General features: G+C 30.1%; 1 protein-coding gene across 5 annotated transcripts; it reads left to right on the top strand.

The window, feature by feature from the left end:
* The first annotated feature begins 847 nt into the window (after positions 1-847).
* On the top strand, positions 848-27,225 carry LOC116776569 (G protein-activated inward rectifier potassium channel 3). Of its 5 annotated transcripts, XR_009752616.1 has the most exons (10): positions 850-1,225; positions 11,019-11,546; positions 20,019-20,460; positions 21,359-21,538; positions 22,114-22,303; positions 22,779-22,903; positions 24,542-24,647; positions 24,974-25,346; positions 25,647-26,560; positions 26,605-27,225. XR_009752616.1 is itself a non-coding variant. In XM_032669796.2 (9 exons), exons 2-9 carry the CDS (start codon positions 11,149-11,151, stop codon positions 25,720-25,722), a joined length of 1,890 nt encoding a protein of 629 aa, XP_032525687.1. In that variant the 5' UTR covers positions 848-1,225; positions 11,019-11,148; the 3' UTR covers positions 25,723-27,225. The 5 variants fall into 5 exon arrangements, 4 of the variants coding, with proteins under 4 accessions (XP_032525687.1, XP_032525677.1, XP_032525703.1 ...); XM_032669796.2 differs by lacking the exon at positions 21,359-21,538 and adding an exon at positions 20,983-21,162 and having other exon boundaries at positions 848-1,225; positions 25,647-27,225; XM_032669786.2 differs by having other exon boundaries at positions 25,647-27,225.
* The last annotated feature ends 38 nt before the right edge of the window (positions 27,226-27,263 follow it).

Genomic DNA, 27,263 nt, shown 5'->3' with positions numbered 1-27,263 from the left:
CGAAATATTTATAACGTTACATACTATATTACTATTATGTATTGCCTCAAAATGAAATTAAGTCACAAAAAAGAATAAAATATGTACGTGTTTTTACCGCTGAAAAAAGATCTCTTCCAGACTTCTCACAAGTTTATTAAGATAAACCATTTTTAAATATCTGTGAAATATCTATGAACATAATATTTTCGCTATAATAATACACGTGAGCTGCTATTTTAGATTTTCACTCTATCATTGCATATATATCTCTAGACCGTTTCTACTATAGAGTTCCTAATGTAAACATTGTTCTTTAAGTTTTTCGTGAAACGTTGACACACTAACACACTGCCAGGTTTTATATGCTTGTAGAATAATTATATTAAGGTAATATGCTCATCTACTTAAATAAAATCGGATCTCTTGCCCAATTCAAAATTGCGAAAATTTGTTAAAATTATTCAAGCGTCTATTTCAGTTTTATTTTTAAATTTCACGTTCATTTTGTTGTTATAAATTTTATTCGAGTAATGTATTCCTATAATTCATATGAACTGAATTCATATACTATATCATACTAAACCAAACCAATGCGTAGTTCGTATTGCGAATGTTTATATTAAAGCAAATACTTTTTAGTATCGAATTGAAATATAATTTTCACCACAGATAAATAATATTACGGTGCCAGCTCATTCCATATGTAGAGGAAATTGAAATGCCGTCATTCGATTTCGCCAAAGCCATTGGGAATGTTCATTAGATAACAGTTCCTTCAAACATACAACAGGCCTTCGATCATCGCACCTCGTGTTTATTTTTTAACGGCTGCGAACATACAAGTATAGGATATAACATTATTCAGCCAGTCACTGTTCTGACAACGCACAGTCGACATTCGACTCGTGAACGCGAATATTTTCCCGCTTATATTTCAAAACGCGAATTCATTTAGTGAAAATTCGGTTTGATACTGATCGCATTTTTAAGTACAAATATGCCTAAGAAGAAATAGTTATCCAGTGTTATAAATCGTTTTTTATATAGTTACATATACACTGAGCTGTGGAAACGTGTTGATGACATTGCTACATACATAACAGTGCCGTTTAAATTAATCTGTGATAGTATTTGGAAAACTGTGAACTAACCGTCTGTCTATATAACATTTTCGTTTAGTTTCGTGAAGTTATTTCGCGAAACGCTGTAACAAACGTTCTTTATGATAGGTCCATATATGAAGGTGAGTGATACATTAACCTCATTTATTTTATTGGTTATATTTAACGTCAAATAGAAATGACAGTTACGATAATGAGTGTTTTATTATTAAAGTAGGCAGAATGACGTGAAGCAGAATAGTGGTTATTTTATTATTATATTATGTTATGTGTTCAATTATTGTTTTTTTGTTAAATAATTTACACTACAATATAAAGTTTATAGTTTAATAGTGTAGACTATTCTGCATTCAGTTATCAGTATGAAAAACTTAATTCTTCACATCATCATTTATTTCAAATGTTATTTTCAAAACTCGTTTTTCTACAGATCTCTATTCTCAATTTAATAATTTCGATTCGTTTTAATTAAAATAATATTATTAGTTGAAGCAGTATCTATAAATACAATTGCAAAAATATTAACTGGTGCCTACCTTTAATATGCGAATTCTTGCATTTATTGTTCACAATTCGGTGAAGTCCCTTTTTTATAATAAGCCCCTTGCGTAAATTCTTGACAAAATGTAAGCAGATATTTATACGATAGGTAAATTGACCTTTAAAATTAGTATACTTACTTATTATTGAAAAAAGAGCCATAAAGAGGTTTCATGTTTTATGTAAAAAAGGGGAAATTTTCTTTCATGTAATATTTAATTATTCTACATACATATTTGAATTTTTCTCATAAACTAAATAGTTGACAGTTCCCAAATTATAACAGGCATGATGAGACACTCGAGTTCAAACTTTATTTGAGCATATGTAAAAAAAAAGTAATAAATTTAAGAACGAAAATAATCTTTTTCGATTTACTTCGTATTTGCTTTATACAACCTCTAGCGTATGTAGACACCATATTTTGGGGTTTTAATATTATTACTCGCAAAATTATTTTCAAGTGTATATCTTTAAAAATTTCTACAATTAGCTTATTATCTGACCATTAAAATTATCTATAAATATTTAAATTTAATACATGAAAGTTTATGCTACAGATGAGAGATCCACCATATATATGTTTCTCTTCTCATTTTCCAAGATATTTTATTTAAAATTTTTATTTAAAAGTTGAGTTTAGTCAAATCCTATAAATAGAAGTGTGATTAATATACTACGAATTAAGATGTAGCTATCAATTACAATGCGTCATCACAGACACGACGAGCGTAAAAACCTACATTGGCTGTACGTTACAAGCCCAAAACTCATTTCCGATTAAGTTTGTTTTCTATGATTAATACTACTTTTAAATCTTTTTTCATTTATTAATATTTTTTTTTGTAGACTGTACATCATTTACTGCTAAAAGGATAAACAGTTTCCTATTTCGATAATGGTACACCATTTTTTTAAGTTTCCGTTAGTATTATATAGCATTATGATCTATGAAATTGACATACTTTAGAGCAATTAATAGTATACTTATATACTCATAAAGTTACTATTTGGTCATCAATTATAACTTAAAATATTACTAATAAGTGCATATAATTCAAAAAATATCGCAGTGGCCGTTAAATTAGTTCCAATCATTGTGACCGATGTCCATGGCTTATGTAGTTTTTATAGTTAATACGAAATATTTACAAGGTCGAAACAATAAAGAACACGACGAACTTAATATGATAAAAATAAAAATAATATTCATTTATTATAACCGAATGAAATCAATTAAGAGATTGCTATTTCTTAATTAACGACTGTTTTATTTTGGAAATTTCATAAAATAATACTCTGGAATTATTTAATAAATATAAAAGGGATTTAATCAATTTTATTTCTGGAATAATACTAGCAACTGCTTGTGTGTATGTTCGTTTTACAATGTATAGGAAGGTTTTATTTTTATGTTAACAACAAGTTGTATCGCAAAACTCGTTTTAACTGATCAGCTCTATCGTAAACGAGCCGTTTAACACCTCATCCGTCAAAGACATTTAAACAAAAATAATATACAAACAAAATTTATTCTTATACCTTTCAAAATAAGATTGGATTTAGATGTACACTACAACAATATAATGATATTCTACGTGTGCGGCACTGATAACAATTTAACGATGTGATTTTTAAGATTGATATTTATTTTTGCTTATTAATAATGTGACTTAATTTTAATGATATAATTGACTCACACACACGCACACACGTACTAAAGAATATTATTCCTGTATTATATACACATATGTAAATATACATATGTAAATGGGAGTATGTCTGTGTTTATTTATTTTTTTTACACACTGAATTGGATTCTTAAATTTTATATCGAAATAATCGGTAATATTTCCGACAAATATTTTCTTATCGGATTAATAAATATAAATGTTATTTAATGTAGAATTGTAAACCTTTTTGTATTTGGTTGAAGGGTATGAGCTAGCGATGGGACGAACGAATGCAAAGATTGATATTATCATGAAGCTCCCAAGAGAGTAAAGACTAAAGTTTATCATATATGTTTAGATTACAAAGTGTCGTTCGATTCATGCGTCACTCAGACGGCCGTTTACAATAGGTATAATCACATCCACAACTATTAAAATTGATATGTAGCTTAAAACGATAATTGCATCACGAATGAGTGATTGGCTTAGTAACAAAATATATCGCCGTTTGAAATTGAATACAACATCATTGGTATTGGTAATATTATGGTTCTTTACGCGATGACGTCTTTGTAGAAGCCTGTACGCGTACGTAATATTATCCATACTAATATTATAAATGCGAAAGTAACCCTGTCTGTTTGTCTGTCTGTTACTCAATCACGCCTAAACTACTGAAACAATTTGCACGAAATTTGGTATGGAGATATTTTGATACACGAGAAAGGACGTAGGCTACTTTTTACCCCGGGAAAATGACGCATCTTCATGGGAAAATTAAGGTGGCCGACCTCTTTTACGCCTTAACTACTGAACAAATTTAAATGTAATTTGGTAAGGAGATAGTTTGAGACTTAAGAAAGGACATGTTACTTATAGTTACTTTTGATCACGGGGAAACCACGCATTCCCATGGGAAAAATTACTTTTCTGGCCAAGGAAGGAAAAACAAAAAACATCGTATATAAAAATGTATTGCAGTAACCTATCTTCTTCTTAAAATGTGTTAACCTAACCTATCCTATGACAATCCGATTAGTATGGCCTCATCCCATCTCGGCACAATTCAAACATACGTACAAAAAAGTACAGCTCAGGTTTTTTCATACTACTATACAAAAAAACTATCCAATGCGGACGAAGTCACGGGTAAAAGCTAGTAACATTAATAATTTCGAAAAGTTAGATTTTAATTAAAGACAAAAAGACACTTAACCGGTTAATAATTGTCTCAAATAACACACGTTATTGTAAAAGCAGTGTGATATATACATATTTATGCTTGTGAAATTAATTTTGCTAATTTTTTTTTTACAAAATATGATCCCTCAAGCGTCGCGTTCTCGCTTTACGTAACACTGAATAAACTTTCTCCGCACAAATACTTGTAAGCGATTTTTGAAAGCGTGTCCCAGTTTATCTTTATCCGAACATAAAGTCCTTCGAAGAATCAGTGGAATATATGATAATGTATAGTGTATTTATATTACTTTTCTCTGCGACTTCGTCTGTGCTATTTTTGATATTGCTCAGAGGGAAATTAGTGATGTCTATTTAATATAACAGATAAGTTAATCAACACTCAGCTTTTATCGTGTCATACGACTTCACACTGAGTGAAAAAAAAAAAAGTTATACCCTATATGATATTCTAATGTTTACACTATATTATTAAATATTAGAAAGTTTCATCACATCCGTTCAGTATATTTGTAAGTGAAAGAGCATAAAACATCCATACATTATCAATATTTTGCATTAATATCTGTAATAATAGAAAAAATAAAAGAGAATTTAATGTTATTTATGTCTGAGAAGGAAGTAATTGATAATCTCATAAATATATATGTAACAATAACATCTTATAATAGGAAAAATACATGTTGTTCCAAGAATAAATATGAATATAGTATGAAACAATAATCATAGTTTTATGGTGTACTTGTGATTCGCAGTTTCTTCAACAAGCTCTGCCAAATTTTAACGACATAGCAAGAAATACGAGTTAGTGTCATTTTGACGTATGTTTAAATAAAACTCCCTTCAGCCTCAATATAAGTTGTACGGGTGTTAATGAAAGCCTTCGTATACTTATTTAACTAACCTTATAAAAATTTCCTTACAATAATTTATTTTTTACAAAGCTTCAAATTAGCTATATTTACGTCTCTACACTATATACTTAGTATTAGTTTATGTTTTTTTATTGGTCAATAAAATCTGCGAAAACTAAAATATAATACAGGCAAAGGATTTAAAGTAAATAGATTATCTATTTGTACAGGACAATCTTTGGAATGGACACTTTCTATAAAGATAGCATATGATTTAATTAATTCTATATATAAAAATCCTTGCAAGAACAAATTCGATATCACGTTGGAAATAATTTTTTTTTCACAATTACAACGTGTTGTATAACTTAAACATAAGTATGCATTTATTTAATTAAATAAGGCTGTGTGTGTTGCATATAATGGGTTATGCATTAAAATCTGAAGTCACTGACTAACAAATCCATATCGGGCCACAGATACAGCAAAATAACCAACTTCGCAATTTATATATTCCTCGTGTAAAATACATTTGCGTAGACATTAAAAAACGCATTCGTTTACATATGAGTATTATATGCAAAGATACATGGACATAGTTGAAAATACATGAAAAAATAAGTGTGAAAATTTTACGCATTATTTACGAGTCATATCAGGTTTGTTAGTTAGAAATTTGGTACTAAAACTTAGTAGAAGTAAAAATCATTAAATTTAATATTTTATACACAACGCAAACTGTAGCAGGGTAGTTAGTGTTTATGGTATAATTAAATTTGATAAGTCAGTAGAAATATTATTATGAAAGCGTGGTCACCCTCATATGTTATTTGGTTCATACAAAATTTTTTTGTGCATTATGCCAAATTTTACTCATACTGCTAAAAATAGTAACTATATACATACGTCATATGTTCCTATGTTCCTTCCGTCATATGTATTTGTGTTATATACCTACCCTTTATTTTTCAATACATTTCGGGTATTCGTTATAAAAGAATATAAAAAAGTTGCTTTCGTATGGACAAGAAACAATATCCACTATTATTTGAAATATTTTTTTCATATATAAGATAAATATATCAACCATTGCAGTAATTATATGCAACCTTCTAGATTCGCATTGAAAATGTATTTGAAAAATGTTAATACATTTTACTTGTTTAAAGTTTGAGACAAGTATTCTTTGGGTAAGGTCCAAAGGTCACGTTTTATACCAAAATTTCAACGCAGCTAATGTCAAGCTATAATTAGTATACCACTAGCCTTGCAAGTATTTTTGCAAGCATTTTTTTATGTAATAGAGAAATTTTCCTTTTTAATTATTTAAGAGTATAAAATATATATCATTGTTTCAAGTATTTTTACATTCCCAAATATTTACTTCTTTTTGCAAAGGTCCATTTTGCTCATGTATCTCCTGTGTGTATTGACAATAACTTTTATTCGGGTTTTGAAAACCGGGTCTTATATATGGATTAAAAAAGGAATAGATGTCAGAAAATATTGAAAAACAACAGGTTTTTGAACGACACGGTTTGGTCATTTTTTTATCACCCAACTGCGGTGAACGAACGCCGGGGCCAACGCTCCGCTTCTTTTACTCAGAAATGAATTTTCATGCACGCGGAAATCTAAATGTGGGTTAAAAATATCAAATTATATATATCTTAAGACTTTACGTATTAACATGCTCCGTATAAACTCCGCGCTACATATCATGCTCTCGTGAACTTTATCGCAAACGGCCGTTCTAAAATTGAAATTAGCTCAAAATATTATACCGCTGTTTGGAAGCGTTTAGTAATTATTAAGTTTCAAATACTTTTATCTACAGCATTTATATAATCAACTGCAGAATAGTTTTTTTTCTTATAATTTGAAATCAATTTTCATTATGTTATTTAATAAAATTACTTTTCAGCTTTAGAATAATATTTTGTAACATTAATCGATAACAACGATGCTATTTTTTCCCCTTTTATATAAGTTCATAGTAGTTTCTCTTTGGTTGTGTCCGTCCAAATACAACCAAGTTACTCCGTTACCGATTGACATGTAAATCATATAAGTCATTTTCCGACAAAAAATAGCGCATATTAAGATGAAAAAATGTTTATTTAAATGATTTCAACTAAACAATAAGCAAGAATAATTTTATAATTGCATTGTTCACCGCAACGTTGATAATCACACAAACAAAAATGCGTGGTTAATTGAAGGTTAGTTTTGAAACATATACTGATAAAGTTCACCAGCCATAAACAACACGTGTCACATACGGAGCTCATGAACAACGACAATATTTAATATTTCATAGCTACTTTAATTAAAATATAATTATATTTTAAATTAACTCGGATAATTTTAAGTTATATTACATAACTATTTCATAACTGTCCATAATAATTTCCTTAATTCTGATGTATTTAATGATTTAAACTATTATACCTCGGACTAACTGTCATTGATGGCGGGACATCTATTTGGTTTGATAAAACTCACTTCGAATATTAATTTCATGTACGTTGTATGATACATTTGTTGCGTAACATTTTTTATTAAATTATTTCATATTTATAATTTTATATAAAAAATCATACAGCGGTATTTCAGTGTAAGGGTAAGAATGCGATTTCACACAAAATACAACATCCTTCAGTGGTTCCGCTCGAAACTTTACGGAATTTTAAATGAATTATAACCTATACGTTATCCCGGTTACTAAGTTACACGACTCAATAGTTTCGCCAAAATCCGTTCAGCAGATTCTGAGTGACAGCTACAAATACATAAAACCTCACAACATTCGCTCTTATAATTTTTAAAGGATTAAGAACGATTTTGATTTTTTTTTTTTAAAGTTTCATTCTGTACCAAGCTTTATGTTTACGATGTAGATATGTGAAACGCGCATTTATTATTGTCCATAACATATACAATATAATGTGCTATGAAGAGAGGAAGACATATATTAAATAATTAAATGATATTAAATTATATCAGATGTGACGTCCGTTTCTTTGGATTGCAGCGGGATGTGAGGATATAAAATATGCATAATGTTTGATGCTTCAAAAGATATGATAATAGTTTAAATGATGATGCAATTATTAATATTCTCACGGTTTTTTTTTTTAATGTAAACAATGAACATTTATTGTGTTTTAAATTTGCAGCTTATTTCCACTATCTGTATTCCAATTAAGGTAATTGCGAATTGGTATGGCAATTATTAATTTACACTAACAGTATAAAATTATGCTGACGTCACATTTTCTATAATATTAACTAGAAATCATTCAATCTAAAAATATGCTCTCAAATAAGACCATTGTTTACATCGCTGTTGTTAAATCATTTACCTCTCATATATTATTAATGGTTAAGTATTAAATAGATTGGTCGTTAGAGCTGGAATACTGGAATTAACGAACTGGAATTCGTCGTTGGTATCCACTGGTTGGCCTCGGGTTTTCCAGTTGTTTACTGCAACGAAATGCGGTTAAAGGTAATCAGCCGGCGCCAGCTAACCAGAAACGAATGGCAAGATGAATATAATATATCGGATTATGAAGACTGGAAAGGAATTATGTAATTTAATATAATTCACTACTATCGAAGTCTGAATTTTATTACTAGTTATAGCATTTGTAACTAACTATCCATTTTCAAAATATTAATAATAATTAAAACCATTTTTTAAATATTCAGACCAAAAATGTTTAAGAATAATAAAAAATTACCTAAAACGAATGATGTTCCGATACTTAGAATATGAAATTTTTAAATTTGGATATTTTCATTAATTTTTTGTTATGTAAAATTGTATGTTACAATCGATATATAACACTATATTACTATCTTACAAGTGACTATACTTACTAGATATACTTTGTACCGGCTTAGGTATCAACTATTAATGGATTCTAGAATGGAATTCAGACGAGAACTATTCCGTGTACAAGCTAAAGAAGACGTTTAATATTGCGAAGCATTAAAAAGCTGTGTTCATACTTTGTCTCAAGTGGACCGATCAAAAATATTACACCGTATCTAATTCAATTTTAGAACACATTTTAAATTTTATTAAAAGAAAACCGAGGTTATCCGATATCTGTATAATATTAATATTGATAAAAACTCTACCGTTCTCGTTTGGAGCGGGAACATTGACCTATATTCGGACGGGACACTTGGCACTCGAATGATACGAGTTCGAACGAATGTATGAAATCGAATACAGTTGGTATTTCAACGTATTTGGTTTAAATTTACATTAATTTGCACGTTTAATTTTGTTATTTAATTCATTGTTATCAACTAATTCTAGAATAAATGTTCGCATGCCTATGTATTTTTAAACTGTTGATACCTCTTGATATAAAAAAAGTAATAAGATTATTTGCTTATTTCTAGACAGTTCAGAAATTGTTTTATCAATATTTCAATAAATTTGAAAGGGTAATTCACAATGACCTATTATATAAACCTATTGAACTCTTTTCCTATATCCGTCTTTTTAACACTAAGGAATACTATTTAAATTAAATATAGTAACATATTGAGACTTACATATAAAAAATAATTATTTTCAATTCTTTATCTATTTATAATAATTTACGCACGTCAAGTATTTTTTTTTAATTAATGGTTTTGTTACTTTAATAACTTTTATTGTAAAAAGTAAATGTTAAACATTTATAAGTTAATAAACATTGAAACGATTGTGTTTTATAACACTCATATAGAGCGAGGAACAACTGAAATTATGTTTAAAAAATAAAAAAGTTTCCCTTAATAATCAATATATATATATTTTGTACTGTGACAGCAACTAAGAGTTTGCTGTGAAAGGTCGAATAGATTGTTCGTGTTACTAAACGTCTAAATATAAATTAAAAATATATCAATTGTGTAAACTTATAACAAAATGGAATCAATGTTCATTTTGTCATCAAGTGCATTGATAACTATAAGGATATCTGGTTTGAAATAGCAACCGTTTTAAGACGTATCATTGATTGAATGACTGACTTGCTCTAGATCAAATACAAAAATCAGTAATAAAAAACTATACTTACTTTATAAAAATATATAAATCAGTAAGTTTCCTATTACATACGATAACTAGTCAAGCAAATAATATGATATCCTAGCAACAATAAAACAAGTCTATCTGTAAATGTATACATATGTATATTTAATACTACAGCATTTATCTTTTTAAACACACGGGCAAATAAATTATTCTAAGTCCACCTTGTCGCAAAAATATACACGTGATAAACAAAAGCAACTGAAGGTTTCTTTGTCTTTTTTTTTTGTTAATTGGTTATCAGTAATGTGAGGTGTGTGACTAAAAATGACATTGATTTAAATAGTAAAGTTAAATAACAAAATTTTATTCTATAATAGTTACCTTAATATGAACTCCTCCGTTTTGTTTCTAATTGAGTCAGTGAGATTTTTTTAAACGTTTTTAAAAAACATGTACTAGTTTTCTATCGTATGATTTTTCTGTTACACCTTTCTCTTCATTCGTATGGACGTAATTAGTAGAAAAAAAATTAGAAAGGCTTATTAGTTAAGTAAAAGTTGCTACATCATCAATTACAGAAACTTATATATCCTTCTCTTTGTTTCAGTGTCAACATTTTTATCCCAAACATTATGATTTACAAATGGATATTATGATAAGAGTGAAGTGCTGTCAAGAAACTAAAAATCCAAAGTGACGAAGTGTTTTGGTGTCTGTTTTGCTGCGTTCCGTTACTTATGCTTTTCTCATTAAACACTACAAACAAAATGTCGGATAAAACGTCATCGTCTCTCGGTCCTAGAAGTATCGAGACGATTTCGGAGGAGGACGGTGAGTCGCCGTGGGAGAGATTACTGGGAGATGTTAAGGCTGTTCCAACTATTATAAAAACGAATGCGTCAAGCACAACTATTTGTAAGAGCGGTGACGAGGTGGCCATACCATCGGTTGGCGATCTTGAAGCCAATAAACTGACGCGGTCCAAGAGCCTCAATCAAAGAAGAAACAGCAGTGGCCTTCTCAGTACAATCCCTCGACAACTTCGACTTTCTCTCCGAGGCGTGCGTAGTGAACCTTCCAGTGTCAAAGATGTACCGACAACTAGAAACGATAGTGCTCTAAATCTTTTTCTTCGGTAAGTTCTAGAATTTTATCGTCCTTCAATCCACTTCAAAAAGAGAAGATGTTCAATACGACATCCCGTATTTTATTTACCTCATGACTCATGCAAAAAAAATCAAATTAATTTTTTTTTCGGTAGAGAGGTTGTATGGTATATCAGGGCCAAAAAATTTTGTTAAATTCTTATGTTTCTAATTCTAGTGTTCTACGAAATGCGTACGAAAACTTTTTGTTCGAAGACGGTATAATTTTACATTTGAAAATCATTTACCATTAACAGTTGAGACATACATATGGATAATAACAATTATAATAATTATGATGGTTGTACGTGTCATGTCATAAATGGCAAATGCAGAACGTGTACGTCTTCTAATATAATTTTCATTTAAAAAGACGTTAAGGTCACGAACAAAGGCGCCCACATGGCTTCACGCGTCGCCAGGGTTTATTACTTCCATATCGACCCCGCCTTTTATAATTGCTTTTCACATTTATAGCCTCCAAGTTTATTACCTTAATAACTTTTTATACGGGTCTATATGCCGAGATTTCTATGTAATTTCAATAATATATCAAAGCTTTAAAATTTACTATTTGAAAGTGACCGTTTCGATCGTTTTTTTTTTAGCTTATTTTTATCAAAGATCGGCATAATGTTACGTGTCTATTTGATTCGTATGCAAAATTCAAAAGGAAACGGACGTCCTTCTATTAAGTACGGCTGGTAATGATTTACAGGAAACTTGACGCCGCTGTAGACGCTACCGAAACAATAATTCTTTGACAATGAGAAATAGCAGCCTTATCTTTAGTGTTCGGTCAGGGTTAATATGCAATTTGTCCTGCTGAGTATTGAATTCCATGGTTTTTATTAAAAATAATTACTATACTATTGAAGCAATTCCTTTAAAACTGTCGCTCATTACAGTTTTTTTAACATTCGTGAATGTTATGTAACTTATTATCAACCTATGTAAAAGTTTTTAATCGTTCGTAAATGACGTTTATTTTATTGGCAATATTATATTAAAGAATCACTTATAAATTCAACACTCAACATGACCAAAAGTAAATAGAAAGTTCCTAGTAATCAATTCCTATTGACGTTTTTATTAGCAGTGCGAATTCTTAGCACGAATGTACCAAGAACGTCGCGAGGCCGTTCACTTCCTTCCAACTAACACTAAACGATTCCGAAACCCGAATACGATGTATGTTTTAGATGATAGGTACAAGGCAAAAATAACTTTGTGATTCTTATATCGTTTCGCACTAGTGACTAAATTTCTCTGCAGTTTGATATTCATTGTTTTCTAAACTTTATTATTTGCAAAACTTATTCCCACCTCATTTCTTTGGCGTTGCACGCGATACAGCCGGCCTGTATTTTTTCTGAACACGTCCTGTAATTTAGTTCTAAATAGATCTATTAAAATATTTTTAAATATGAATGACGAATAGAGGGCAATGAATAGAATAATTACAATGAGGACAATAGAACATCCTTTTGTCAGAAAAATATTCTTTACTGGTTTATATACTGCTTTGAATGCTAAAAGTTTGTAGCTATGATTTTATAAATATCGTAATAATAATATATCTTATTTGCGGAGATATTAAAACGTTATTTTTATATATATTATTTTCATATCAACTAATGATAATAAGATTGTATCTCAGTTTATTTGGTCAACCTAGATTCACCGCCTTGTTGTTATCGTCTAGATATTTTGGAAAGCGTTTGAAGTAGGTATTTTATTAACATTTCCATTTGCTTGAACTATTTTGAAACGTTGACGCATACAGTCACCTGAATAAATATTTGTAATTTATGAATTTAAACGGTGAATCGCTAGTAATAGTTAGTAACAAAATTTTTGATAAAATTTTATTATCTTTATGGATCTCCGATAAGATTTTTCTATAGATATATTTTGATATCATGTCCTTAATACTTGTGACCTCGTTTTAGTTTTTGCGAATCTTTATGAAATATGTTGCTTATTTTTTATATTTTTAAAGCTGGCCTGGTTTAGATCCACATATATAGATACGTGTAACGTCATCTTGTGAATCATTACAGGTAACACGAGACATGACAAACATATAAAGAAATAAACGTCCTGTCTTTAATATAAAATATATTAAATCTCTTGATCTTCGTACGTTTGTTAAATTTTCAAAGCACTGCATTTCTTATAAAGTAAACCTCACATTCAAATTGTCACTTGGATTTATCCAAAAATGTACTTGTTATTAAATGCCTACTTAACTTATAAGTAAAATGTAATATTTTTGTAACATGATATCACGGATAAATATAACTGCGATCGACGTTATATTTGAATAACAATAATTTTACGGTAGTTGCCTAAATTTGACGACCTTTGTAACGCATTCATATTATAAAGATGATATACAAAATGATTTCGTAACAACATGATGTAATGAACTGTCCACGGCCACCTAACATGAATTGGCTGTGTGATAAGTCTAAACGTTCATAGCTTTAATACAAGCTAGACAATCGTTTAGTGAGCATTCTTTTGTTCTAGTCTACTAGCCAGAATTTTAATCTGTAATTTATTTTGTGTTAAGATATTTTCTGAAACTATTAAGGGTCCCCAACAATTTCAACGTCAATCTCTGTTGAGATAGCGTAAAAAATTGAATTCAAAAGCAAGCCAAAAGTTTTTTTAATGGTCTTCATGTGTAATCACAATCAATCTCGCTCTTAGTTGTCAATGTGTTTTTGAACAACCTAAACAAAGTCCATCTATATTAATACATTCAAGAATTTGCAAGGTTATCTTTTTGTGGGTTTTATTCAATTAACCGCCGATCCTGGTATCTTTCCATCGTTTTTTTTTTAAGTTTTTTTCTTCGTAAGTAATACGAAATCTTCGAATTATTGCCAGTCTCTAAAACTGACTCATCTGAACCAGTTCAAAGAACCGTTGACGAAGTGGGAGATCAAAAACCTACGGTATATTCAGTCACCTCAAATTTTTTGTGTGGTTTAGAATTCGTATAAGAATAAAACATTAAAATAGCCCAAACCACTAGTTGTTGCTAAGTGTCAACCAGGCTTAAACCAAATAAATGTATATATCCATCAAAATAAATGATTAATGTAATATTCATGTCAGTTTAATGTAACACCTCGCAAAACATTTATACATTTTACTTAAAATATTTCTACGGTATATTCATTTTAGTAAGAATAATCACACTATTGCTATTTCATACTGTCCACTTAATAAAAACAAATCTTATTAGAATAAATTTAGAAATTTGATACATTCTTGTATAATGCTCGTATACCGCCATCTGTCAGTGAGTAGCAAAACCATCGTTATCCCACCTTAAAACTCATAGAAATAGGATAGTACAGTCTACTGGTACTATTTAAAACTCGCGTGTCACAGATTATAAACGACTTGGCAACAGCGTTTGAATCTTTTCCGAGGACAAAGTTCAAGCTAACCACTCACTAGTTAAAATACATGTGTGTTCAAAATGCTAATAAAAAAATGTGGTACGCACAAAGTATTTAAAGATTATCGCCCTTTGAGTTTTAGAACCTTATATTCAAAGTCTACGTCTAAAAACCTTTTTCAGAAACCAAGATAAATTAAAATCAAAATGGGTATCTTCTCTGGCCATTATAAATATACTAAGTTTCTACTGCGTTCTGTACTTTTTTGGGTATTTGTATACATTTTGTATATTCGCTACACATTTTTTAAATATATACCTACGTTAGATGATTCTAAGAAAAGACCACTGTCTCATAGAATATATAAAATAATTTAAGAGAAAAAAATATATATCTGATTTTCTGATTATTTTCTTTTATTATGTATTATATGAAACGTGACGTAAAAAATCGATCGACAGGTAAAGACATGTGACATTTTTTTATAAAGTATGACACCTGAGCTTTAAGATATCCATACAATCCAATAGATTTTTTGCAATTAGTTAGAAATATAACGTTTTATGCAACGCAACTTGTGTTAAATAAAATTGTAAGTTATTTTTATTATGTTATTGTTGTTATTATTGTAAAATTGTGAAGTGTGTTCGATTCGTTTGACGATTATATGGCTCTAGTAAATCTTTTAAGAAATTAAATTTTGGGCCCTCACTAACGTTACACATCCTCTATCTGGTAAATAAACAACATTTTCTCTGATCGCAAGAGCTATTACATAAATGTATGTTTTAAAAGTTTTTTATGTAACAGGAACTTTATTTGTGTAATAGATGTAATCTCAAATATTTTATTGTTATTAGTCGTTGTTAAAATAATTACTATTTATTACTTATTATTTATTATTGTTATAAAGAAGTATATCTTAATGGTAGCTGTATGAGGACTTTGGTTAACATTAATTCAACCAATGTTCTATATATTAAAATACTTTGACGTTATATTTAAGATATAAACTAGAATTAAGTAAATGGGTTTGAAACAGAAATGCGATGTTTATAACATATTACTTTTAGTAAAAATCAAATGATGAGAGCTAATACGAGAACGCATCTGCTTTTAATCAATCGGCTGACGCCATCTGTCTCTGGTATATATATATATAATTAATTTATAACAATTTTATTTTAAAACATCGTCAATGAACACGGAATTCAAGTATGTACTTTTCGAGTCGTCTCTTGCTGTTAGATCTTCTGGTTTTGACAGCGTCACTGCTGAGAATTACAGACTGACCACTATGTAACTTGCCAATATAAAACACAATATTGTAGAACCGTAAAATTTTGTTGCGTAATAACTTCCCAAAATATCAATAAAATATTTTTGTACATAATTTCTTAAAAACATATCTATTTACAACTTAAGACAGTGTTGAAATAAAATAAAAACTAGTTGATATTATACACTAGAAAAATTCTACACCAAAATTTTATCAAACATTGTGATGATGTTTTTTTACACTTGATAAAAACGATTTAATTAAATTATTTTATTGAATCTTAGACATTTAATATAATTTTGCGTGTTCTTAAATTGTGTGCTGATTGAATCCACAGTTAAAACTTTAATTTAATTTATTAAAAAAATAGCAAAATAAATCTTTTATAAAAATACACAAACCGCACAGGAATTGCAGGAATGAGTTAGAACATGATTGCTACAAGGTCAGCTGATGCGAGCCATTGGCGTCAGCTTTAGCTGCTTAGCTGAGCGCTTTTCACCTTAACCCCACGCTAAGACTATTTGTAATGAGACATGCGATAAGTAAACGAAAAAAAATAAACGATTTTATAAAAGTTTGACTTGAAAAATAAACGTAAAGATGAGTAAGGTCAAAATAGACACTGCAAATAAATGATAAAACAAAAACGGAATTAAGTATGTTTGGTATTAGGTTCTGGTGAACTTTACTAACACTATTTAAAAAACTGGCTCTGTACATTAATTAAGAAAAAAAAAAGCTTGTGAACACTATATAAATACTACATATTCTTCCTTCTTCATATTTAATTGGCTTGAATTGTTTAAATTAATTCAAAGAACACATCATAACAGCAATCACAGTATGGCTATTCATAAGTTATTAAACAACTCAGTCATTTAAAAACCTTAGAGAATGAACGAATTGAGATAAAGACCGAATTAACCGGAGATAATTTCTTTATCGCTGTGAGTAAAGAACTATTGTTTACTGAATTTAAATCTTTATCTTCAAAATGTTTAAAACTGATATACATGCGTTACATGTATTGCGAACAGTTGTTTTATAATTTCATATTCCTCTCTAATTGTTAATCATGAGACATCTGATTTAAATTAAGCCGTTATGCTATGACGCAGTCGCGATGTCTTATTTACTGATGCGTCATTTGGCTTCCGAAATAGTCTATAAAATAAAAATATATTCAAATCAGTTACATAACAAATGGAACACTTGATGGTGAATTAAAAAAAAAATTGTTGCGATAAAATGATGTTAATATAGATTTTAGTGAAAACATAGAGGCGACGTCGAGACGCGTCGCGGCGCCACTGGCTGCGTTGGCACGGGACGCTCGCGCTGTTTGTTTGTGATCTTCGGATCCGTTTCATTAAACATCTGCCTGTTTCAGTACACGAGTTATACTCCACACATACGGTGCCAGTGAAAAAACGCATTACGGTTTTCACTGCGACGCCATCTCTCAGATATCATAACGTTTACTTTGCAAAATGATTTCGATAACACTGAGAAAGTTTGTGGTGCTTTTGTTTGATATGAAGGAGGTGTTCAGTGAATCTCTTATTAACGTGCTCCTGAAAGACAGAACGGAGATATTTTTGTAATATTGATATGTCATTCCAACTAACCATTCTAGAACGTGCGGTTCGAAGATTGAATTAGGAGAGTAATTAAAGTTCAGGTTACGCTAAAATTGTATCAATAATATCGTTTTACTTATATTGGAAACTATAAAAGACTGATTGACATTAAAAACCGTTCGGTCGTGTGTTTTTGCTAAGTGTATTTATATGTTTAGAAGAATGTCGGGATTGAAGAGATGTATAAGTCAAGTATCTATGTTCATGACTGGCAGACCTATAAATTCGTCAGAATCCGCCTGGAGGGAGGAATTACAAAAGTAAGACTAACAGATTACATACGACTAATAAATAAAATTAAAATAGGTATAATACTTAAGCTTAACTCACCTTCATTAGCAAGGTGTACAAACAAGGTGACAAAGAATAAAAAAAAATTTCAACGCATACGATAGACACATTTATTTTATTAAATTATTACAGTCAATTCAAGGAACATAACTATGTATGTGACATAACAATTACGGCATTGTTTTGTCAACACATTTGTCCATGATTGCCACTCCGTTCATTAGCGACTGTGAAAATCATTTGAGATCGTTTAATTGCCCATTATAATCAACAAACTAATTATATTTCATACTATACTGACCAATACAAATATTAGCTCTGTCCCTAAACGAATCGAGTTGAGTTATTGATTAAATAAAACAAACCAATACATTTTATGTAAACATTATGACAACCGACAATTGATTCACAAATGACCTTTATATTGATTACTTCTTATAATACGAATATAAAATTTTCTATTGCTTTAATATTATATAAAAATTATATTCAATCATAATATTCGCCATCATCTAATACAATATTTAACGAGAAATATGAATTAAGTAGAAGTATTACATTTCCTTCTAAATATCTTTTCAAATTTTCATGAAATCGTTTAAAGGTAAAATTATGAAAAGGCAGAACTCGTCGAATAGGTTTCGAATGTACGTATTGTCTTTATAGAACCGCTATTCAATAATGTTCTCAGTAATTGGTATACGATTTACTGCTCGCTTATTAACATTGATGTTTGACATCATGATTCAGTATATAGTCGCGATATAATTATTATAACTTGATTTATACTATATTCATTAAGTTCAAAACAATATTTGTATGGAAAATTATTTGATCATACAGTTTTTTTTAATACATTTTAAATTAATGAGTTAACTAAGTAAAAAAATTCAGTGTAAAACAGCATGTGAATCTCATTTTTGTTTCGTTTTTAGTTCTTAGAAAAGTTCAAATTTAAGCTTAATTTATAGTCCTGGTCTGGTTTGGTCTGGTCTGGTATATAATATGGAGTCTTAATGTTCATGACTGTATTATTCGTCATATACATTTATATTCCTTTTATGGCACAATATTTGTCGATACACCTACTTACATAAAAAGCTTTCACAGATAACTTAGAGTGCCCTTTAAGTTGAATGCACAGATAGTTTGGAGTGTTCATAAAGCGTATTGAATAATGTCTGAAAATGTATATGTATTTATATTATTTAATACATAGAGTTCGTAACGCATGGATTATTAATCTCCATATTTGTTTACAAAGTCTTTCGAAGGGCTGACGGATGTGCAGTAAATTATTGTACATGGTTCAAATGTACGTAGCAAAATAATATTGTAAGTAAATTTAACACGCAATAAAGATTAAAATGAACAGTATGTTGTCACTATTTCAGTCATATTATGTCCAATATATGTTTATTTCAAATAAATTATCACCCGAATTTTAATTTGCATAGAAATTCCGTAATATTATTATGGTTTAAAGCCGGTATTTAAAATTTAGTTCTAAGGAATCCTTGTTTTCTTGATTCGCCCACTATTTTCGTACGTTGAATGTGATTATACAAATAATAAATGAATGGCATTTATCAATTCTGACGAGACGGAATAAATTATCTCATATACGCTATATTTTTATCTCGTATAACGATTGTGTCTGGAATTTTAATATCATTTCATTCGAGACAGAAATACAGAAATAGAAAATAACTAAATGTAAACAAAAATGTTCCTATTGTTTTAATGTATTTTCGCATATACAAAAAGAAAAAAGTCTTTCAATAAATAAAATGATTTAGTGAATATTGTTATCATTATATCTTCTTCCAGATACCGTCAAGCCCGCTATGCAGCGAGACGCGTCCGTAAGCGCGTCATCTTCAAACACGGAGACTGCAACGTCGTCCAATGGAACGTCGCCAAGCGCAGACGCCGGTACCTTCAGGACATATTCACAACCCTCGTTGACGCACAATGGCGCTGGACGCTGCTGGTGTTCGCTCTCTCCTTTATCCTGTCTTGGCTGCTGTTCGCGCTTATCTGGTGGCTGATCATCTTCACCCACGGGGATCTTACCCCCCCGACTAATAGCAACGAGACCTTTACCCCTTGCCTTAACAATGTTAATTCCTTCACCGGTTGCTTCCTCTTCTCTGTTGAAACCCAGCACACTATTGGATACGGATCAAGAACCACTAATGAGGAATGTCCGGAGGCTATTTTCGTTATGTGTATCCAGAGTATTGTTGGAGTCTTTATTCAAGCTTTCATGGTAAGATTCCATTTTATTAGTTACATTAACCCTTAGATTTTATTTTTCGATCATATAAATAGAACGTGTAAATCTACTTAGTTGGATTTTGCAAAACTTTTTTCCTCATAAAATAAAATATGTATAAAAAGTTTTGTGACATCATAAACATTTAAAGAGTAATCAAAACACGCTAGAAAACTTCCTGCTCCGGAGCCAATATGATAATAATTTAATATTAAAATAAACTTGGAAATGAGCCAAACGTATAAACGTATCGATGTGTAATCCAGATGCTGCCTCAAAAATAATAATTACAGAATAATATATGACCACTTACATTACTACGTTTTTATAGGATTTTATTTTACTCGAATGAATTATATTTTACGTTAGATTTTTCATTCATCACATTGACAGGATGTGGGTGTTAACTGTTAAAGATTCTGATTTTGAAAATGTTACACTATTAAATGAATCTCTACCCCGATGACCGTTAGAAAAAAATTGGTGCAGCTAAATCACAATAAAATTAAATTTTAGGTAGGAATCGTGTTCGCAAAATTATCTAGACCAAAAAAACGAGCTCAGACCCTGCTCTACTCCCGTAATGCGGTCATATGCCTCCGAGACGGCCAACTTTGTCTCATGTTCCGTGTTGGTGATATGAGGAAATCTCATATAGTTGAAGCACATATTAGAGCGCAATTAATTCGCCGCAAGGTATATTATTACGACAAAGCGGATACTGGTTAGTGATTGGGGATTTCGGTCAGCACGCTTCAACTTCCCGTCTTAATACCAACCCTATCCTCTAACACTACGGAATCTGATTCTCGTGTTATCCACAGGATATCTGAATCAGGTTCCGCTTCCTTCGGTTTTGATATTATATTCAAAACCTTTCTCTTGTCCATAGGTGGGTCTAATATTCGCAAAGCTAGCTCGGGCCAAAAAACGTAACACAACACTCCTGTTCTCGAGGAACGCGGTGATATGTCTCCGAGATGGAGAATATTGCCTCCTGTTTCGTGTCGGGGATATAAGAAAGTCACATATTCTGGAAGCACACGTTCGTGCACAGCTTATTAGAAAGAAGGTGAAGTATATCACCCCTAAGCGTATTATTGTAAAATGCATATCGTAACCGTTGTTGGACACGTGATATATATGTTTATTTATTTTGCTCCTATTAGACCCATCTAAGGTTTGCCTAACTTCACTCATATTTTTGTTATGACAGTTTTGCAAGCTTAATATTAAATGCTTCTTTTGAGCTTTCAGCATAAGTTTTAAATAGCATGTGCACATTTAATCAGTTCATAGTATATTTAGTAAAAAGCATAATGAATCTACACTGACAATTTTGAATGTTTTAAAAGAAATTTCAATTCATTAATCTTTTTCTATAATCTCCAATTATTGTAAGTATTCTCAACAAACATTCGGTTTTTACATTAACTATGCAAAATCATACTAGAAGGACATTAAATCAAAAGCGTAGTATGCAGACATTATATGCAAAATTAAATGAATGCATGAAACTGTCAGCTTCGTTACTAACTATTTTATTTATATATATATCCATGGCATGATCTGTGAAAACACAGCTTTTATTAATACAAAAATACATATTAATATATAGCTCTTTAATGGAAAATTATTTTATATCAGACAACAAGAGAAGGAGAGCTGCTGCCTTTTTATCAGCAAGAGTTGAAGGTTGGTGCTGACGGTGAAGAAGATAGGCTTATGTTCATCTGGCCTATGACCATAGTGCACAAAATCAATGAGCGTTCACCGCTGTATAACTTATCAGCCTCTGATATGTTGAAGGAGAAATTTGAGATCGTTGTTATGTTGGGTGAGTTTTTTTAATCTGTGTTATTAATCGAACCTAATGGACATTATCTGTGCATCGTCTAGTAGCAACATAAATCTAAAAAAAAGTATAGTAACACATCTAAAGTCATATGACCATAGTTTTTAATTTACTATAGTTTTCATAAAGTTAACGACCCGTTTTATATTTGGAGTTTTAATTTGAGAGCTTTAAGACAGATTTGCGTGGATGTAAATCGATGAACGGTGATTACATGTTCTTGGCACGTCCATGACCAAGACTTGGTAGCTTGCCCTGGTTTTTGTTCCAAAAACATCAATATATATAAAATATAAGAATGCTAGTATTCACAGACAATTTCCTTATTTATTATATAGTATCTTTAAATATATATGAACATGTTTTGCTATTCAAGGAAGTTTTTAACTTGAGATAATACATCAATCAGTGGAATTATTCCAGCTTTTAATTTTAAATAAAACATATGTTTCCTCAGAGGGTGTCATAGAGTCGACTGGTATGACAACTCAAGCTAGGAGCAGCTATTTACCATCCGAAATCCTATGGGGTCATCGATTTGAGACTATGGTATCATTTAGGAAGGAAACCGGAGAGTATGAGGTTAGTTTAGTAAAAATTGCCTTTTTTTACTTTATTTTTTATACTGTCACTCGGAGCCGTTTTGACATTAACATCGCATAATTGATATTTTTGAATATTATATCAAGCATTATAATCAAAACATATAGCTTCAAACAAAATTGGGAAAAAAGAACATTCCAACCAACTTGTTTGATTCGGTTTCCAATTTGGAAATGTCATCTTCTGAATCTGCAGGTTCATTTCTTGATGTTTTAATTTTTTTTAATTTACGGTGCTTCACGTTGATTTCATCAATCCTTATCGCTTAAACTTTAAAAAGTTTTGTTCTTAATCAATAAAATTTATTTACTACCACAACATATTTTTTGACTTTCCGGTAGACATAACAGAGGGTAATGCTCAGTAGAATTAAAAAAAAAGTTTTCGAATTTTGTTTTTTGTTATTAGTGTAATATATATAGTAATATTATATAGGCAAAATTAATAATTAATAAAAAAGATATCATTTTAAATCCTTTAAATTGCGCTACTAACGTCATTATATTAATATGGGGTTGTATTCATTGAGGTGGGAGGCGTAAATAATAATTGATTATACTGTTTTGCTTCGTTCATTCATATTGCGTTTTCCGGAACTCGAGTGATGTTTATGTTATGTATAATTTATACATAAATAATTAATAGTTTTATAAAATGGTTATAGATTGGTTTCTGGATTTTTATTTTATTGCATTATGAAGGTTGTTCTGGATGCATTGAATATATGTATATAGTGACTGAAATTTTTACTTATGAAATGTAAATTACAAAGATGTTATGTATATAAAATAATGCAGAATATTGTTACAAGTCTGTATGACTAATGACTACCACATTTTTTATAAAAACGGTACTGTTTTCCTCTCATTGTTTGGTATTCAGTAAATTCCAAGGTAGACGTATTAGTAAAAAGACTCGCAAAGATTTGTTTTTAAGTTAAACATTTATAGGATTTAATAAAATAAAAGTTTTAGTACCTCATTCTCGGTTACTAGAACACATAAAAATACGAGTCATCTATCTGTTTACAAGTGTTTGAAGTGTTTCATAAAATGTTTTAGCGTAACATTGTCTGTATACATGATGCATTATTATTTCTTAAAACTACAACAACAGAGGTGACTTCATCAGTAATATCAGCTAGAAGATCGGCTTAAGATCGCATTTAAATTTTAAATTTATCACATACAATACATTTTTCTCTAGAACTGGAATTATGTATATTTACACTGAGTCATGTTTTAAGTACACTTTATAATCGACTTTTAAAATAAGACGTTCACGATTTATGAGTTTTCTTATAGGTACATAAATTAATGGATGGATTTAAAAATAATATATAATTTGGTCGTGAAATTAATTCAGTATTAATTTTGTTAAGGTTAAGTGTAAGAGTTGGATATGTTGAGGATTTTATTAATGATACCTTTTAGAACGCACTTACACGTTTATTGCAAATCTAAGTATAGTTCGACCACTCATTTGTTGTTTACACCTGTTCACATTCAGGGGAAAAACAGTATATTTTTTTATTGATAGTCCTCAAAGCTTTTAATATAATTCAGATTATTGTTTACTAAAATAAATTTATGTATTATATATAATATAAAATTTCAGGTCGACTACACTCGCTTCAATAACACCTACGAGGTCGACACGCCGCTATGTTCTTCTAAACAGTTGGACGAATTGCGCGCTACCGTATCAACTTCACAGAAATTAGGTGAGCTTTTATCATATATAACATCGCTTAGAGCTTCGCAGAAGCAAAATATAATTTATTAAAGATTTTGCATTAATGAGACACGTTTTCCTTTAACGCTTACGAATTCTCGGAATCTATATTTCGTTCGTTTGCATTATAAGAAGGAAAATGAAGCGCTTAACAACAGGATACCCATTAATCGATCTCCGAGCGATTGTCTGTTGATGCGTATATTTAATACTTTATTATAAGGAAATAAATACATTGAAAATTACAAAATGAATTTTAATTTAATAATAGTTTTGTTTTTTACAATATAATCATATCGTACTTTTGAATTGCAGATCGTTTGTTAGGAACAATACCAAAAACATTCTCTAACGACACTTTAGACATGAGCTCAGTGGATTCCATGTCTTTGGACGAACACATAGAGATAAAAATACCAGAGGCCAGAGTTAGAGAGAATCGTCTGATGGCACAGAACAATTTCATACAGCATATAAATGAAAAGTCGAGGAACATTAGTCACACACATCTAGCCGTTGAAAATGAAATTCCAAAGAACCATTCTGTTATAGCTATGAATAATGTTAGAGATAAGGAACACATGAATAGAAGTCAGAGTCATTCTAATATGAAGAAAATGCACGCGTCCACCAACGGCATCACACCTATGATGAACGGTCACGATAAGGTTGAAGCCAAAATTAAAAAGTAAGGAACGAAACACTTAAGAAGTTCGAAGTATTCATTATTTTAAACGACTTTGAGAGATAGGTTTTTTGGTCAGAGCGCGTTTTTGTTTGCAAATTAATATAACAAAATGATTCGCTTTTTTTTACCTCAATTATGTATATTTTGTGTTTACGTATTCTTATCCGTAAATATTTTTAAGTCCAATGAGATATTAAAAGTAATAACCATAATACATTACCATACATTACAATGAATTATATTCATCTATTCTTGGATTAATGCAATTAATAATTATTAATTTATTATATTATTTTCCAGATCCCCCAGCGACCACAATATGGATAAGGTTCCAGTGATACCCATCCTAGTAACGTCCGCGGACAGTGAGGCTTGACGTTCAAAACATCGAGTTCGATTCATTGATTTACGTTGAAGTAGATTTGTGATATCATTCTATATAAATAAGAATTCAAAGTGTCCACGGAAACACGTCTTAAAATACAGTCGCCCTTAACGTTTTTTAAAAGTTTCTCTCCTGGCGTCCGGCCAGAGTTTCCTAGAATAACAACAATTTACGTCTGATATATCTTTATCTAGAACCGTTCTTTGTTATATTACGAAATTAACAATTATATTATAAAACACGTGAAACGTGAGCAAAAGTTCTATACAATGTTTCTAAACTTTTACACAATAAAACATTCCCATTAACAACATCCGAACGTCAAGTTTTCTTATTTTCTATCGAATATTTATGCTTTTTTTATATGTATTAGTAGAATTTTAATCGTCTCCGTACTTCGTCTGCTTCAACAGCTAGTGATTACGAAACAGGGTTGTATTTAAACCGAATATTTATTGAAATTTTCTAGTTGAATTGGAAACGGTAAGTAGGTATTGCCGGTGTCAAAAAAAAAAATAACTTTTAGTGAATTTTATGAAATACAAAGATGTACTGTCTACATTCATTTTTTTTCTACGCTATTATCGGATATTCTTACTTTATTTGAGCCTCTAACATTATATCTTTCTGAACATTGGATATTTATATCAAGCGACTAAAATTAAATTAATTAATTGTTACAACGAACTTTCGACTAAAATTAACACTGAAATTTATATTTAACAGTTGCATTATGTGTTGTGTAACTTTTAAATGCTTTATTATCATCACCTTGGCAGGGCCCCTGTGAAATTTTTTGTACAAAAGGTTGTACACGTTTGTACAAAAGGTTGTACACGTTTGTACAAAAGGTTGTACACGTTTGTACAAAAGTTTGTACACATATATTCGAGTGTGTACGTATTGGGTGAAATATATTATATTTTGTCCAATTACGTATAAAGTTGTGATAATTAATTAAAAAAAAATCGTCTTTATGTTACGTTCATTAGGATTAGAGAAAAATCCGTGTTTTTTTAAATTTTAATATACAATAATTTGAAAAACTATTTTAAAATCAGGAAATATCCTTACTCAGGATATCGTTTTATCAGCTTTTTAACTTTATACAAACATATTGTAATTGACTTGTCTTCCTGTTAGATGCTTTTATAAGTATTTTTAACCGACCATAGTTAAAAATGAGAGGGCCAAAAAATTTTAAAAGAAAATTTATATAAATTCGTTTGTATTAGAAATGTTTTCAGTGTCTTTATGTAATATATTGTAAAATTATTTACATTGAATGTAAGAAAAAAAGGGATAATGGAACTCTAAGGTCCAAAATTTCTTTGAACATGGCTGTTATTATAAGTATTACTTTGAAGGATGAAGTCAGGGGCCTCAACGGCGCGGGCGTCCGAGTATTTAGTCAAATAAAAAGCTTTTAATCTCGCTCATGATTTATGCGTATTAGAAAATAAAAAAAAAATATGCTAATTGAAAAACTCATAAGACTTTTATTTCACACCCACACTCTTTATACATTTATA

This window comes from Danaus plexippus, chromosome 8, assembly GCF_018135715.1.
Source record: "Danaus plexippus chromosome 8, MEX_DaPlex, whole genome shotgun sequence".
Taxonomy (NCBI): domain Eukaryota; kingdom Metazoa; phylum Arthropoda; class Insecta; order Lepidoptera; family Nymphalidae; genus Danaus; species Danaus plexippus.
The sequence above is the reverse complement of the archived record's forward strand: the minus strand, read 5'-3'. Positions and strand labels throughout refer to the sequence as shown.